A 16,716-nucleotide genomic window follows, 5' to 3' on the forward strand; every position below is an offset into this window, starting at 1 on the left:
TCTTCCAAAGGAGGTGCAGGCTGGCTGGCACAGTCAAGACTCAGGCAGAAGTCAAGGCATCCGGGGTTGCAGAGATACACAAAGCTGGAGTGTGGTTTCTTCAAAATGTCCATGAAGGTTCAAGTTTTCAAAGCAGCCAAGCCACAAAAGGAGTTTCTGCTCAAGACAGGCACAAGTAAAAGTTTTGACAATTATCAAATATACTGCATCCCAAATGGCTTAGCTCATTTGAAGGAAAAGTAAATATTAAAGGGTGCCTACAATAATAAAGACATCATTAACTAACAGGCTTTCTGGTTTTTTTTTTGGTTGTTGTTTGTTTTTAGACAAGATCACACTCTGTAGCCCAGGCAGGCCTAGCTCTTCAGGCAATCTTCTCAATCCTCTTGCTTCAGGCTTCTAAAGTGTTAGGATTAAAGGTATAAACTACCACATACCCAACTACATTGACATTTGTTTGGGATTTAGTTTCAGTGACAGAATACTTGTCTAGCAAGTCCTGGGTTCAGTCCTCAACCCCAGGAAGAAAGAGAGAGAGAGAGAGAGAGAGAGAGAGAGAGAGAGAGAGAGAGAGAGAGAGAGAGAGAGAGAAAGACTGGGTCCTCTTACTGTTGGGAGGCCCTGCCTGCTGCTCAGAGGTTTCAGTTTACGCCTCTCTCTAAGCTTGTTAACAGGGAAGAGTCCCTCCCCCACCAGGAGGCTTCCTGTTCCCTACCTAACCACTTTCCGGAGGATGACTCTAGGCCAGGATGCCTGACTTATCTCAAGGATGACCCTTGACACAGTTCCCTGCAAACACTCTTCCCTGCTGCCCACATGATAATTAGTTATTGCTCTGGCCATTTTGATAGGGCTGAGCTTCCACTAATCCAGCTATATGCTAGGAGCATGCCACTTAATACAAATTAGGATTTGTTCCCAGGCTTCCCAATCCCATATATTTCCTATACTCTGGAATAAAATTGTCTCACTGACGTCATCTCCCAGAGGGCTGTCTCCATTGTATCTACGCCCTGTTCCCCAATTCCGTTCCCTCCACCCTCATGGACCTGTGGCTGTTGACAAAGGTTTCTGGCCCTCCCCGTCCTGCACTCGTTCAGTTCCAAAGAAACACAGAGAGGCTTATTAATTATAAACTGGTTGACCTATTAGCTCAGGCTTCTTAGTAACTCTTTTTTTAAAAAATTATTTTTATTGATTTTTTACTGAGCTCTACATTTTTCTCTGCTCCCCTCCTTGCCATGTGTGTGTGTTGTATAATAATATACTGATATATGGTATTATGTAATATCTTAATAAATAAATAGTATATTATATATATCCACATATATACAAACAGCATCATCTGTCCAGTGGTATCATGAAGCAAAGACTGAAAGCTGATTTCTGAAGGAAAGCCCTACACAATCATCAAAGTCAACTGGGACCACGTGAGCACATGATCGTTCAGGAAAACTAGGTACCAGAACTTACTGCATGACCAGACCAAGGACCGATAAAACACCCTCATCAACACCCCAAAAAGAGGAAGAAACCTAATACTGTGGAACTCTGCCAGCCAACTTCCTGACCACCACTGTGAGGACTGTGTGGAGCCAGGGGACTGACCAAGGGCTCCTCACTGTCCCAGGCACTTCAGTCAGTGCTGCTGATGTGACCCAATGGTCCATTGTTCTGCACTCTAGGCTCCCTGCTCCAGCAACTCAACTCAACCCTGAGATTCAGCACGGACTTCTCACCCTGCAATCCTCCTCCACCCACACAGAGACTCTGCCTATCAGCTTTCTGCCTCTGCCTCTATCAGTAGGCTTCTTTGAACTCTATTGTGGCCTCTTTAACCCTATTGTAGCCAGTTGTCTACTACTAACTACTGCCCCCCCCCACCATCACCACCACCACTGCTACACACACACACAGAGACAGACAGAGAGACAGACAGAGAGACAGAGACAGACAGAGAGACAGAGAGACTGAGGCACAGACTATATAAAAACTTATGAGAACAAAACAAAACGTACAATGAAACCAGTGTTGTAAATTTTAAAAAACTGCGGAAGAAGAAGAGAGACACCATCATGCGACAGGGCTCACGTGGAGGGTTTTTCGGTTTATTTGTATTTTTTGTTTTTCGAGACAGGGTTTTTAATTTTGGAGCCTGTCCTGGAACTCGTTCTGTAGACCAGGTTGGTCTCAAACTCACAGTGATCCACCTGCCTCTGCCTCTGGAGTGCTGTGATTTAAGGTGTGCGCCACCACCTCCACCCAGTCTGTGGAGGATTTTTTCTTTTAACTGCTGGAAGGGTATGGGTAAGGGGGGAGGGAAAGAGGGAGACTGGCCTCTGGAGACAAGAGCTGTGGAAGAGAAGAAAGAGGGAGAGAGAGAGACAGGAGGCAGGCAGGGCCCGCCTTTTATGAGGGGACATAGTGCTGATGATGTTGTCAGGTGAGCCGGTCAGAGTACTGCCTGAGTATGGCAAATGCCTCCTGCCTGGTGACAGCTGACAGGCCAGCATAATGCATGAATGCTAATACATGCCAGAGTATCAGGGAAAACTAGGTTCCAGAACTTACTATATTACCAGCCTGGCTGGCTGGTAAACTGGCTTGCCTGCTGGATACTCTGTTGCTTTCTAGAGAGCTACCAACCTTCTCTTACTGATTACCACCCAAGTATGCACGGTTTGCAAGAACGCCTTTAGTTTTCACCCATATCCTACAGAGACAATACCAGAGTCCTGTTCTTACGGAAGCCCCTTGGGCAGAACCTCTGAGCCACGACTTCAGAGCTGGGGATAGAGGCAGCAGCTTTCTCTCAGTGTCTCTTCTGTCTTATGGATAGACTGAGAACACACCATGGTTCTGTCATTGTCAGTTGGCTTACCATGTCGTCGAACTCCTAGCCTGTATGTGACAGCTGGGATCTAAGTAAACGAGGAGTAGCTAATTTCTCCAGTCTTCAAGGCACACTCGCTTACTTCGAATTTAATTTCTCATTATGTAGCTATTTCCTTCGAAATGAAATATCCCCCTGAAAGGAATGGGCGGGGGAGGGGTCATAAGTCCCTGGAAACTAAAGGAACAACATTCTCAGGAAATGCGCAGACTCAGGAAGTGACACGATTCCCAGGCTCCTCCATGGCAGGAAATAAGCAATAAGCAGTGGCTAGCACAGAGAGAGATGAGACTGTCTGTAGTGGAGATGACTGCAAGTCGGGCAGGGAGTTTGAGTAATAACCCATCTTGGGTTGTGGTTTTGGTGATAGCGTAGCTGCTTTGAGTCACTCGTGTTTTTGCAAACCTTTACTCATGCTCCTGAAAGTAAACCCAGTAAGCTACCGTTTCTCCAGGCTCCATGCGGGCGGCACCATTTCTAAGGTCTGTCTCTGTGATCTGTGCCCTCTCTGCAATGAATAGACATTTATCACATCTCCTGCATCTTCCAGCATAAGCTCGGGGTGATTAGTTATGTTGAGGGCCTGAAGTGTGTCAGCGGGTGTAGGCTTTGAGGTTTCTTTCAAACATCATTCTCTCTTTCTACTGCCTGCTCATCTGCACATAGAACTCTTAGCTACCTCTCCAAGCTCATGTCTGCCTGAGCGCCTCCATGCTTCCCGCCATGACGATAATGGACTAAACCTCTAAATTGTAAACCAGCCCCAATTTCACATTTAAGAGTTGCCATGGTCATGCTGTTTCTTCACAAAATAGAAACCCTAACTAAGAGAGTCTATCAGTGCCCAATGTAAGAAGTTGGTAAAATTTAGACCAATATAGATCTCAAAGCCTGGCGGTGTAGGTGAGAGTTGGTAAATGTTGAGCTGGTCCCAGGTGACACTGGAATGATTACCTTGCTCTCTCAGGAATGGCAGACACAGGAAGCCCAGCAGAATGGCTCTCGGGTATCAGTCCTCTAGGGACTGTTTTAGTTCAGGAACTATCATGGCCTTGCAGGGCAGGCCACTATTGTGGAATATTTGTTTAAGTACACAGAGATGTGCTGTGTTTGTTTATTTATGTAAAGATGTGTTGCTGTTTCATCTTGCCTTCCTAAGGCACCTGATTGGTCTAATAAAAAGATGAAAGGCCAATAGGGAGGGAGGAGGTATTGGCAGGACTCCTGGGCAGCGTAAGTAGGAGGAGAAAATTGGGCCCAAGAAAAAGAAAGAAAGAGAGACATGAGGGAGACACCAGGGGCCAGCCAGCCAGACACAAATAAAGCAGGAAAGCAGGACATACAGAATGAAAGGAAGGTAAAAGTCCCAGGGCAAAACATAAATGAAGAGAAACAGGTTAAATTAAGTTAAAAGAGCTAATGGGACAAGCCTAAGCTAAGGCCGAGCATTCATGATTAATAATAAGTCTCTGTGTCTTTATTTGGTTGTGGTTTGGAGGTCTAAAAAAATTCCAACTACCTCCCACATCCATGTTCCACGATGAATACTTAAAGAACGAAAAAGAACAGGATCTATCAGACTGGGTGAGGTAGAAAGATAATGGCAATAAGTGACATCCAGGGTTCCGGTTTCTGAGAATAAGTGGGGCTGCTCATCTTCTTCATCAAAGAAGGGCTGCGAGAAGAGGGATTTGAAAGACACAGGACAGGTGGCCTTGCTTTTCATTTCGTCATCATCGTCATTGCTATTGTTGATAGCAACAGTACACGAGTGTGCTGTGTATATGTAATGTGTGTGCATGACTGTGGGTTTATGTGTACCATGGGGCACATGAGGCAGTCAGAGGACAGCTCTTTTGTTTGTTTGTTTTTTGAGACAGGGTCTCTGTGCTGGCTAGTCTAAAGTCAAGTTGACACAAACTAGAGTCATCTGAACTGAAAAAACCTCAATTGAGAAAATGCCTCCATAAGATCCAGCTAAATGACATTTTCTTTTTTTATTTATCTTTTTTTGATAATTATTGAGCTCTACATTTTCTCTGCTCGCCTCCCTGCATTCCCCCCCCCTTCAATCCTCCCCCAAGGTCCCCATGCTCCCAATTTACTCAGGAGATCTTGTCTTTTTCTACTTTCTACTTCCCATGTAGATTAGATCTATGTAAGTCTCTCTTAGTGTCCTCATTTTTGTCTAAGTTCTCTGGGATTGTGGTTTGTAGGCTGGTTTTCTTTGCTTTAAGTTTAAAAACCACCTATGAGTGAGTACATGTGATAATTGTCTTTCTGGGACTGGGTTACCTCACTCAAAATAATGTTTTCTAGCTCCATTCATTTTCCTGCAAAATTCAAACTGTCATTATTTTTTTCTGCTGAGTTGTACTCCATCATGTAAATGTACCACATTTTCCTTATCCATTCTTAGATTGAGGGCCATTTAGGTCTTCTGTTAATTATTCCAATTTTAGTAGATGTGAACAGTCTGGGTTGATGATACTGATCAGATTAGCAAGAGGACAGCTCATGTAGACAGTGAGCTGGGACTTCCCAAATGACTACTCTAACCTCTGTCTAGGCTTTACCTGTATTGCAGACACAGGATCCGTGTTTGATTTACAGCATCTACCTGGGGGTTTACAACTGTCCTTTTCCCCAGTTCCTGGGGATTCAGTGTCCTCTTCTGAATTCCCTGGACACCAGGCATGCACACCGTACACATACACATATGCGGGCAAAACACTTAAACACATAAAAAAATCCTTGAAGGAAGGGAGGAGGGAGGGAGGGAGGGAAGGAAGGAGGGAGGAAGGAAGGAAGAAGGGAAGAAGGAAGGAAGAAGGGAGAAAGGAAGAAAGGAAATACAAATATTTGGTCCACTTACAGTTGAAGGAGTAATCTGCTGGCCTGGTCTGTGACCTGGGTACCCTGTCCCTTTAGGAGACAGCCCCTGCCCATTCCCAATCTCCCTCTTCCAGCGGTCCTACCTCCTCTCTCTTTCTCTCCTTCTCTCTCTCTCTGTCTGCCCTTCTTCTGGAGAGGCAGTTTCTGCCTCTCTTTCTTCTCCCCTTCCCTTTCCTTTTTCCCTCCATAACCCATCAAATAAACTCTATACCCAAATTCTCTCTGCATGGGGTATCTGTCTCCCACCTCAGGCCATCCGCCAGGAGACCCGCAGAGGCCTGGGGTGATCCGCCTCCGTCCCATTTTTCTCTATATAAATGATAGCAGAATGTGCCTCATCCAGGGAATTAAGCACCCTGACAGCAGGCACCACAGTTTGAGATCATGTTCTTGTACAGTAAGTCAGTGAATGAAATGACCTAGAAAATAGCCTCGTTCTCGCTACTTTGTTCCTAGGACTGGAATTCTTTCTGGTTCTCTTGTTACATAAGAAACCCCATTCCCACCCCCCTTCAATCACGTGTTGCCCCTTGTGTATTCCAAGTAGAAGGACAGTGAGACAATCAAGAACTCAGAGCTGAAGGGATAAGAGAGGGGGACTGGTAACGTCCAAAAATCCTCATAGGAGATTTGAGAGAGACGGGGGTGGGGGGGTGGGGGGGTGGGGGGTGAGGGGGGGTGGGGGGGAAGGGAGTTAAAGAGGAAGGATACAGATGTCCGCCCAAATGACAGGTATATGCAGAGTGGCCACAGGCCCATGATGTGAAGCTCTCTCTGTGAGTTACAGGGATTAGCTTCATTTTAAAGGTTCTGGGGCAGATTAAGCGTCTGGCCAGTTCACACGGCTCACCACACGGTTTGCATTCCTGTGAAAGATTTTGTGGTACTGCTGCATACAGAACTGTTTGAAAATCCATTAAACAACAACAACAACAACAAAACATTTGGAAAGGCTCCATGAACAAAGCAGCGCAAATTAACTTGATTAATTCAAAGACTTCTAAACATAAATTTGACTTCACAGAATTCTAGCCTTGTCAGGATGTATATAAAATTCATATATATGAACAAGATACAGGTGCATGTATACACAGACACACACGTATATATGTATTGATATAGATGCAATAATATATATATATATATTGTTCAGCTTTCAAAATATCATGACTTTGTGATAAATATTTCACTAGACAATAGCCACTTTAAGATTTAAACATCCAAAACCCAAAAGGTTCTTTTTAAATGGCGCCTACCTCTGCTGATAAACGCGTGCTGCAGATCAGTTTTCATTAGTAAAGTATTTACAACACCTCAGCTACGTCTTTAAAAAACTGGACCCTTACATCAAGTGAATACACGAACAATCCTAAAGGAAATAAAATACAAAGCATCGGGAGCAATGGCTATGCAGAGCCCGAGCAAGCTCACTTCCCAGCAAACTACAAACGCTAGGATTACAAGAGATTAAATTTAAGGCCCCAAGTGCTTCCATAATTTGTAAACTCTTCTCGGTCTGTCCAACAAGATTCTCAATGATTAACATAAACAAAACAGAAATGGGGGGGACCAAACCAAATTTAAAAATTCAATCAAACAAAACATGCCACGTGGGGCAGGCAGCTAGAGTTTTTGTTGATTTAATCAGACATCCCAGTGCGATTTATTCAAAATAAGCTTAAAAGGTTGGGGCAGGGGATGTTTAAGCAACTCATCTCTCTTGGTAGCCCAGGATGGCCTCAGCCTCTGGAAGGGCTGGGATTCGTGCCCGCTAGAATTTTTCATTTTGACTAGATTAGATAAAGACTCATTAAAAACTGCCATGATCCAACATGTTCAGAGGCCTCGAAAATTTCTGTTCTTCAAAGGACAGCTGGCAGCCGAAAGCACTTGATAGGGACAGCCCAGGTCCCATCCCAAAGCGCCCTGGGATCTCGGTCGCCGCAGGCTGCGTGGGGACCGAGGCGCGGCTGTCCCCGCCAACCTCGCACGTGCGCTCGTACACGTAGGCGGGAGCCGCAGGCGGTCCCGCGCCCCGCACACCGGCGGGCGGCAGCGGGGCGCTGCGCCCAGGCACGTACAGGGGCGGGGCCAGGGCGACTAAGGCCGCCTTTCCATCCGCAGCAGGTAGCACCGAGCTCGCCCGCCCGGTGCAGGAGTGCCAGGCTTCCAGTCTGCCAGCTAGGGTCAGGCTGGGCTGCTCTCAGGCACCTGCCTTTCTCTGCTTTCCGGATTGCAGCCAAAATGGAATAAAGGAAATTAAATAGTAAGCGGAGATCGGGTGTCTGAGCAGCGTCTTGGATAAAACCCACCCGTGACAGGTAAGAATTAAATTATTCCCAAACCCCTGAAGTGTGTGAACGCAAAGCTCCAGAAGGCTTTCAGAGGAGCGGGTGTGGTGAGGTGTCGCTTTTATCTGACAGGACACTATGTAGAATCATATTCTACAAATTGCTCGAACTCTAACTGGATAACAGGTTCAATGCGACATAAAGGGAAGAAATAAGAGCAAAATGGTCAGGGGGCAGACTTGAAACACTGCCATAGGTTTTTTACTCTTACTTTTTTTTTTTTGTTGATTCCAGCCAGCAACATGTTTGTGGTTTTATTGAAGTAAACTTTAAGGCAAAGGCCCTCCACCCCCCACTCTCGTTCCCCTCTCCCCAACTCTTGCTTGACACGAGTTTAGAACTTTGAACTTTTAAAACCTCTTATCGAAGCTTGGAGGAGGAAGCTAGGATTCGGAATGGTAATTACGAGGTTTTAACCACGTCTTTTATGCCATTTAATTCCAACAGCTCTGTGAAAGCCACATGCATTTTTATAAGCCTTTTATATGTCAAGTGCTTTGTCATTCGTTACACATCTAATCACTTCAGTGTCTCTGTATTGAAAGAACTTAAGTTTTAGTTCAAGCTCAAAACCCAGTAAGTACCTTTAAGAACACGTTGTTCATTTGTTTCTTGTCACCCCTCTTTGGATATGCCACTTCAGTTCTTCTCAAGTGACATCCAACCTCCATTTTCTACTCTCATTGTGTTCTCCTGTGTGCTAATTTTAAACATTCAGCAATGGGAAACCAGTATGTTCTGCGGACTGGTGGTTAGGACTGTAGGCTCTGGGTTACTGATGGACAGAATCTATAATGTATAAAATAAGATACAAGCATGATCCATAGAGGTTGTGAATTAATGTGCAAAATGCTAGCATTAAGTCTAGCATGTGGTATATAACAGACATTAGGGTCATTTAGACGCAGACTTTGCAAAGCATTTTAGCAACAGATAGTTAGCTATGGTAATGGTGACCATTTTCAGTTCTAGGCTTAACAGGCACTGAACAAATGAACAGAATGTCAATTCCCTTTGCTATACTTTCGTCAGGGAAAAGTAATACTAGTCATGCATTCATAGCACCGGAGAATGGGGCGGCATAGGAGGCGTGGGTCTCCTTGAGGGAGAGCAATGCTCAGGATGCTACAGCAGGGTTCTAAGGCAGTGTAAAGAAATTCAAGATGGTGGGCAATCTGGGACGGAGTGGCAGACTATCTGGAGTCTTTTCTGAGAAACCACATGTAAGTACTAAATTTTCCCTCCAGCTCCCTTCTGTACCACTGCTCACAAGTCATTTCCTGATTTCTATTATATATTGACAAATTTACAAATATTTGAAAACTGTACATAAATTTCAAGTTTTCAACTGAAATCAATTTGTTAAACATTTTTTAAATCTTGTGAACAGGGAATATTAAAGTAACCACTTTATTCTAAAATGTCACCTCTATCGCTGTCTGTAATTAAGTGTGGAAGCACGTTGGCTCATGGTGTGCTGTGCCCCAATTTTGGAACAGTTTTACTAAAGTGTTAAAATTGTTATTTGCAATCACAGGTTCATCCTAAGATAAAGACAGCTCACTTTGGTTAGGATTTATACACAGGCTAGAGGACAAGGTTCCCCACTGGTTATGTAAGTGTCAATGAGGCTATGTTTCTGGGCTTGTAGTAGTTCAATGCTATATCGCGTTTGCTTGGTATGCATGTGAGGCCCCAGGTTTGACCCACAGATGTTCTCATGTAGCCCACACTGGCCTAGAACTCAGTGTAGTCAAGGCTGGCTGGAATTCCTGATTCTTCTGCCTCTGCTTCTAAGCGGTGGGATTACAGGAGTGGACCAGCAGTCCCAGATCCCATCATTTCTTATGTTTAGATCTTTCTAGACTTTCTGATCTTTTAAAACTTAGAATGTGAAAGCAAAACAGCTCTATTATAAAAGAAAACACAGGGAAAATAAAGCTACTTAAATGTTTTTAGAATACTAAAAGTGATGCATGATATAGAAAGATAAGCATACAGCTGGAGGATATGTGGTGTTTATTTGGAAGGTTCTAAAATTCACAACTACAGGATACTGTTTTTTGACCTGGAAAAGAAACGTAAGGTAATGTACGATTATCTGTAAAACACACCTGCATATTAATGTGTCATGTACCCCTATCATTGAAACCAAACCCACCAAGATAATGTCCTATGACGTAAGATTCTTTGACCTGCCACTTAGGTTGGGAAACGGTCTTATTTCAGCTCTAGCTTTGTCTGCTGATGGGAACAGGTTAGAACGCAGAGGACCGGAGACCCTTCCAACAGTGCATGATTATGATGTTTCATGGTTTGCTTTGCTTATTCCATTCATACTGAAAATATTGAAGTTTTGTGTTTTATATTTTAATAGACTATAAATTTAATGGCAAATTTCTAAAAAATTTCTCTTTACAGTGCAATATTATGATTTGTCATTATTTAACATGACATTCGGGAATACATTATACATTAGATAATGGCAATAATGAATGGAGAAATGCACAATGTAATTTTTATAAAGAACTTAAACTTTTGAGAAATGAGCTGGAAATGTTTAAACAAATGTTAATTTAAACATAAAAGCTGACCCAAGGGGGCCTGGTCCACAAAGGATGTTTATTTGATGTAACAAAACAGTACAGTTAGTGTTAGACCCAACCACAAAGAACAAGGGAATGGAAAATTTATACAATGTACATAGAAAAAAAACAAGATGTTTGCTATAACAACTCTATATTCCTAAAATAATGCTTCTAAAAAAATCACTCAATTATTGAAATCTATATGAAAAAAAGATGTTAATAGCGACAAAGTGCATAAAACCAAACATCATATTTTGAACAAATTAACAGACTAGGCAATTTTACTAACAATTCATGATTTTTTTGTTGTTTACAGTATACTCAAAATGTCTTTACACCAACAGGGTGGACAGAACATTTATGTTTAATATTATTACACAATATTAGCATAAGCTTCCACAACTACATAGGGAACTGTTTTCTTTTGAGCTGGTAAAGTAACTAAAGAAACATCAGATAATTTCTCTGAATTGAGAATTTATCCAAATAAATGCCACATACCTTCCGGATATATGCATATCTCTCTATATCATGTAAATGGCTTTACCCATATAAAGAAACCATACAGTTTAAGATTCATTACAAGATCAACAGTGTCATGATCCAGGTTTAGCAATTTCATAGGCCAAAAAAAAATTTCTTCTTAAAAACTAGTTTTATAAATGCAGAATATATTGCATGATTAACTGCTGGTATTTTTAAGAAAATATATTGTGCAATTGTGGCTACCATATACTGCTAACAAAGCATTATTTTCATGTAAAACATGAAAAAAATGAGTAAAAAATTTTCAACTGCCTATGATCATGATGAAGAGTTACTGCCTTTTTAAAAAGTTATATTGGCATTTCATTAAAAACAATTCAATAAGGGACAAACTCCCTCACCAAAAATAAATAAATAAAAGGTGCATTTTAAATGACTACTGCAATGCAATGGTGGAAATACTGCGGAGATGTGAACGCGCTGCGATCTGGCATTAAAAGAACATACTAAAAAGGGCATTAATGAAAATTAAGTAGAAAGGGGATCAAAACTAAACTATTTGAGTTTGTGCAGTATTGTAGCCAGGCTTCTAAACTTAGATATAGAAAATATAAATAGACTGCTGAGCCACCAGTGTCCAAAAATAACCAACAGAAACAAAAACCCAAACAAACAATAATAACAATAACTGAAAATAAAAGAACACAAAAAACAATCAAAAGGAATGAGATTATTAAAAGCTCAGTTAACTTGATCCAGAGCTCTGAGGAGTTCTTCACCCTGCAGTAGGTTTCTGCTGCCTTGTACGGGAGCATTAACTTCACAATCATAACTGGTCAGTTGTGGTAATCCACTCTCATCCATTGATTGCCCCAGCAGTCTACATGCTAAGTCTGAAAAACAAAAAGATACCTAAGTATCATTAAATTGATATTGTGCAGTAGGTATTGGGTAAAATAAAACAAATTTCTGGAAAGGTTTTTAGCTTATGGGGCAAACCCTTCACTATGCAAATAAGTGTAATCAAGTTCATTTCTGCTGTCAGAATGATTATATGAAGTCTGCTCTGAAATGCCCAATCCCTGAATTTCAAATGTGGCCAGCAGACAAAATGCTACTTACTTCATCTTTCTTTCTCTTCCTTTTTACTTCCCTTCCCCTTCCCTCCTTTCTGTGCTCCCTCTCTCTTGCATTTTGAGACAGAGTCTCAGTTTGTATTTGCAGACCTTACTGGTGTGCCACCACCACCTGGCCAATTTTTACTCTTCCTAAGGAAGTGGAATCACTGTCACTTGGGGACAAACTCCTAAAATCCATTTCATATTTAAACTCTTCCTTATGCTGGTAAAGAACAAAGAATAAACTAACCAGAGGGTATTAAAATAATTGTCTTTTGCTGCATCCCATTCTGTTCACTAGATTTACATCCTTTCACACGTTTCCAAGAAAGTGACGTAGTAGGAGCACGGTCACCTGGCTGCTGCAATAATGTTCCCTATAAAAGAATTAAGTTAATATTTAGTATATTGAATTTTTTACAATAAAAAATCTTTGTAGTCAGTATACATTTAATACCAACCAATAAGCCAATGTCTTAAACAATGCTCTAGAATTTAAAATTGTCTTGTACTAATGTAATTTTTTATTTATTCTTATAATACTATGATAAAGTTATTTCCTCTCCATTATTGTTAATGTGTTTTTAAATACTTTCCAATCAATCTGTTCTGACCATAAGCTAGCCTCAACTGTCTTTAAAACATTTCGTCTCTTAAAATTATTTTAGATTTATTTTCATTTTATGTGTGGACATCATATGTGGTATGGTGCCAGCAGAGGTCAGAAGAGCGTATTGGATTTACTGGAACTGGACTGGCAGAGGGTTTTGAGCCTCCATGTGGGTGCTGGGATTTGAATTTGGATTCACTGGAGGAGCAGTCAGTATTCTTGACTACTGAGCCATCTCTTGAGCCCAGTTCTTTAGTAATAAGGAAAATAATTTACTGAGATGAAAATGAGAGTAGTGTTGATACTGAGGGTGGAGTGATGAGCAAACTTCTAAATATAACTGCCATGTTTGGGTTTTTCATACCAGAATTTATTTATTAAATATAAGGGTTTTTCTTCGTTGTTGTTTTGTTTTTTGTTTTTTAAAAAAATGGGGCTGGAGAGGTGGCTCAGCGGTTAAGAGCACTTACTGTTCTTCCAGAGGTCCTGCGTTCAATTCCCAGCAACTACGTAGTGGCTTACAACTGCCTATAATGAAATCTGGTGCCCTCTTCTGGCCTACAGGCAGGATACTACATAAATAAATATTTATTTATTTATTAACGATAGCTTTTGAAAATATAATTTTAGTATTTATTCAGAAGACAACACACCACTCACACTTACAATTCCTGATGCTTGGAAAAGGGAGCCATCATGTTCCATTTTTCGCTTCCTCTGGGCATTCTGCAAAGCTATTATCTTTGGGTTTAAGTCTTCCTCAGTAACAGTATTTCTGGAAAAGAAAAAGCAAACCATTCTCACTAAGACCACCATTGTTCACAGACAACATTCATTTCTGTATAGTATTTTCAGTTTATAAATGTTTCAGCTGGACACAGAGCTACACACCTATAATCCCTGTTTGAGTCCAGCCTGGCTACATTTTAAGTTTAAGGCTAGCCTGAACTACATATTGAGAACCTGCAACCAAATAAAATTTATATTCACTTAAACCTCACTCTAGCACTCAAGGATAGATATGACAGGTACTTTGTACCTTTCATCAATTTTATAAATGAGAAACTGAGGCCAGTTAGGTAGCTTGCTCTAAGTCCCACTGCTAATTATTTGTAGCTATGGAAGCACATGCCAGCCTTCACATACTTATCTTCTCCACAGTGACCTTTGCACTCTGCTGGTTTGGCCTCAGTACTGACCAATATATAACCAATATATACCTGAGTTGCTGTACCTGAAATATTAGGCAACAAGGAACTATTATAAAGTCAATTAAGCCTGTTGTATTTTCAGTTTCCAACAGAAAGCCAAATGGCTAAGTCATATGACTCTTCTATAAATACGGGTTCTTAATTTTAAAATATTTATAAACCATGTAGTATATAAGCAAGCTAGTTTAAAATTTTTATCAAGTATGTTATGTTTACAAAATATAATTCAGTCTATCATGTAAATATCATCTGTAGTTGTGCTTCTGTTATGTTTATTTGGTGTGTGTGTACACCACCACACTCAGCCTTGGTCTTAAGCTTGTAATTCTCCTGACTCAGCTGCCTGAAATAATGGCATATTTTACTATACCCAACTGAAAATACTGAATTCATCTAAAGACCCAAGCTTTTTTCCTAGGTTAAGAGAATGGCAGGCTTGTCCTAGCACTTCAGGTGAAGGGGTGATAAGAGGGAACAAAAGTCCCAGTTACAGCAGAGTTTTTTCTTCTGCTATCAGAGGCAGCTTGCTGACTAGGCACAGAACAGAAGGAATCATTTTTCTTCCACTAACTAATTAGCAAAAATTATTTTCCTGTAGGTGTGGCCTCAAATTTAAAACACATCAAATACCATTACATATTATATACAGAAATTCTAAATATTTGCTCAAACATTGCTTCATTCCATAGAAAAAATAAAGTAAATCATTCTAGGACTCTTGGTAGATCTAAACAAAACTAATTTTTTTTATAATAATGACAACACAAAAATATGTAATGAAGAATAGAAGTTTGAGACTCGCAATTATATGCAAGATTTTAAAAAGGTCTGCAAACATCCATATTTACCTGTGAGAACTAAACACCACCAGGCTCAGTTTGGGATGGGAAAGAACCATTTAGCTAAAGGGCTTTTCTTCACATATAGAAGGATCTAAGCAGGGAAGAAGCTATTTCCCATTCTAAATGGAACACGAAGAAATGCCTGACATTTATAATTTACCAACTGGACTTACTTTGATGTTCCTTAAAGTACATGTCAGAAAGATGGCTCTATGTTTAGAAATCATTTAACATTACCTATGTACTAGAACATGACTGAATGTTAATATAAATACCTCTGACTCAAAGTGACAGACACATTAGGGCTCCTTGGGTGAGCTTTCTCTGCCTGTTCTCTGACTCTCTTTCCTGCTCTGTCTGGTGAGGCTGTCCGACTGTGAGGAGCACTGTATGCTGATGCTGTAGCAGCTGTCGTTTCTTGAGGTACATGGGCAGATGATGGAGATGCAATCAGTATTTTAATGTCTTCTATATTGTCCTTCGTCACTGTTTTTAATTCATCAGTGGTGGTGGCAGTGTTGGTGGCGGTTGTGGTGGCAGCGGCAGTGATGGTAGGTTTCTGCAGCTGGGTCGGCTGGAACACTGTCACTGTGCTCACACTTGGAGGGCTTGAAGAACTGCTCTCTAATGGCGACAACTGGTCAAAGGACCGCAGCTGGAAATCATCATCCATCGGGATATAGGGGGCCAGCATCTCCAAGTCTAAATCGGTGTCCTTTCAAACAATAAATAAATACAAGACTTTTTATAATGACCACACTTTGTAAAAGAAAAACAAGTTAAACCCAGTCATTTCAGCTTAAAAATTAATAAAATACAAAATAAGCAAGGCAACACACCTGAGTTGAAAATGGGTTCTTTGCTTCTGTGTCTTCGGCAAACAGTTTTTCCACCAGTTCCAACTTGAAGACATTGACCATATCGCTATCCACATCAAAACAATATTCACTGGGACTGTTAGGCTGTGAAAAAGAGTTAGGAGTGTTTACTTTTTCCTGAAGAAGTCGCTAGGTTTGTTTGTTAAGAAGTTTCAGGCTCATACAATGGAAAGATATATTTGGTAGGCTGTGGTGAATCCCAGCACTCAGGAGGCTGAGTCAGAAGAATCTCTGTGAGTTCGAGGCCAGCCTGGTCTACAGAGTGAGCTCCAGGCCCAAAGGGCTAATAATAGTGAGACCCTGTCTTAGAAAATCAAAAACCAAAACAACAACAAAACCAACAAAAAAAACAAAAAACAAACCCTGCCCCCCAAAAGAAATTTATTTATTCTAAAGAATAAAATTGACCAAGCAATCAAGTTCTACAATAGCACCAATTAACTAGATGATATTTTCCCTGGAATCTTAACGTCTATTCTATTCTGTTAGGAGTTATAGGCAAGAATTTCAATAAAGAATACTGTAGCTTAGTATGCTAGATGTAACACTTTGCTCTTCCTCATTTTTCATTAGATTTACTTTGTTAGCTCAATGACAAACACTTCTGTGCTGGGCAAACCATCAAAGCAAAGAACATATTCTTCAAAAGGTTTTGAGATACCATATTGCTTAACTTACACACGCCAATTTTAATTCCTAACAATTTAATGCAGATACAGACTTATTTTGCTTCCCTAAACAGAGGTTACAAAGTTCAGATCTAAGCTGTCCTGCTCTGAAGCTCAGTGTTAATAGTAGAAAGCTCTGAAATGAATTGTTCTGGATTTGGAAACAGCTGTCTGTG

The 16,716-nt window shown here is 41.0% G+C and overlaps 1 protein-coding gene across 3 annotated transcripts in view; it reads right to left on the reverse strand.

The window, feature by feature from the left end:
* Positions 1-10,741: 10,741 nt before the first annotated feature.
* Positions 10,742-16,716, reverse strand: part of Hif1a (hypoxia inducible factor 1 subunit alpha) — a 46,276-nt gene continuing 40,301 nt past the window's right edge. For all 3 annotated transcript variants that reach the window (XM_057782391.1, XM_057782390.1, XM_057782392.1), the window contains exons 11-15: positions 15,834-15,956; positions 15,270-15,709; positions 13,608-13,716; positions 12,582-12,708; positions 10,742-12,106 (exon numbers count right to left, since the gene is read on the reverse strand). In XM_057782391.1, the coding sequence (XP_057638374.1) occupies positions 11,955-12,106; positions 12,582-12,708; positions 13,608-13,716; positions 15,270-15,709; positions 15,834-15,956 (951 nt within the window). In that variant the 3' untranslated portion in view covers positions 10,742-11,954. The remainder of the gene's footprint in view (positions 12,107-12,581; positions 12,709-13,607; positions 13,717-15,269; positions 15,710-15,833; positions 15,957-16,716) is intronic.

This window comes from Chionomys nivalis, chromosome 10 (genome assembly GCF_950005125.1).
Source record: "Chionomys nivalis chromosome 10, mChiNiv1.1, whole genome shotgun sequence".
Taxonomy (NCBI): Eukaryota; Metazoa; Chordata; class Mammalia; order Rodentia; family Cricetidae; genus Chionomys; species Chionomys nivalis.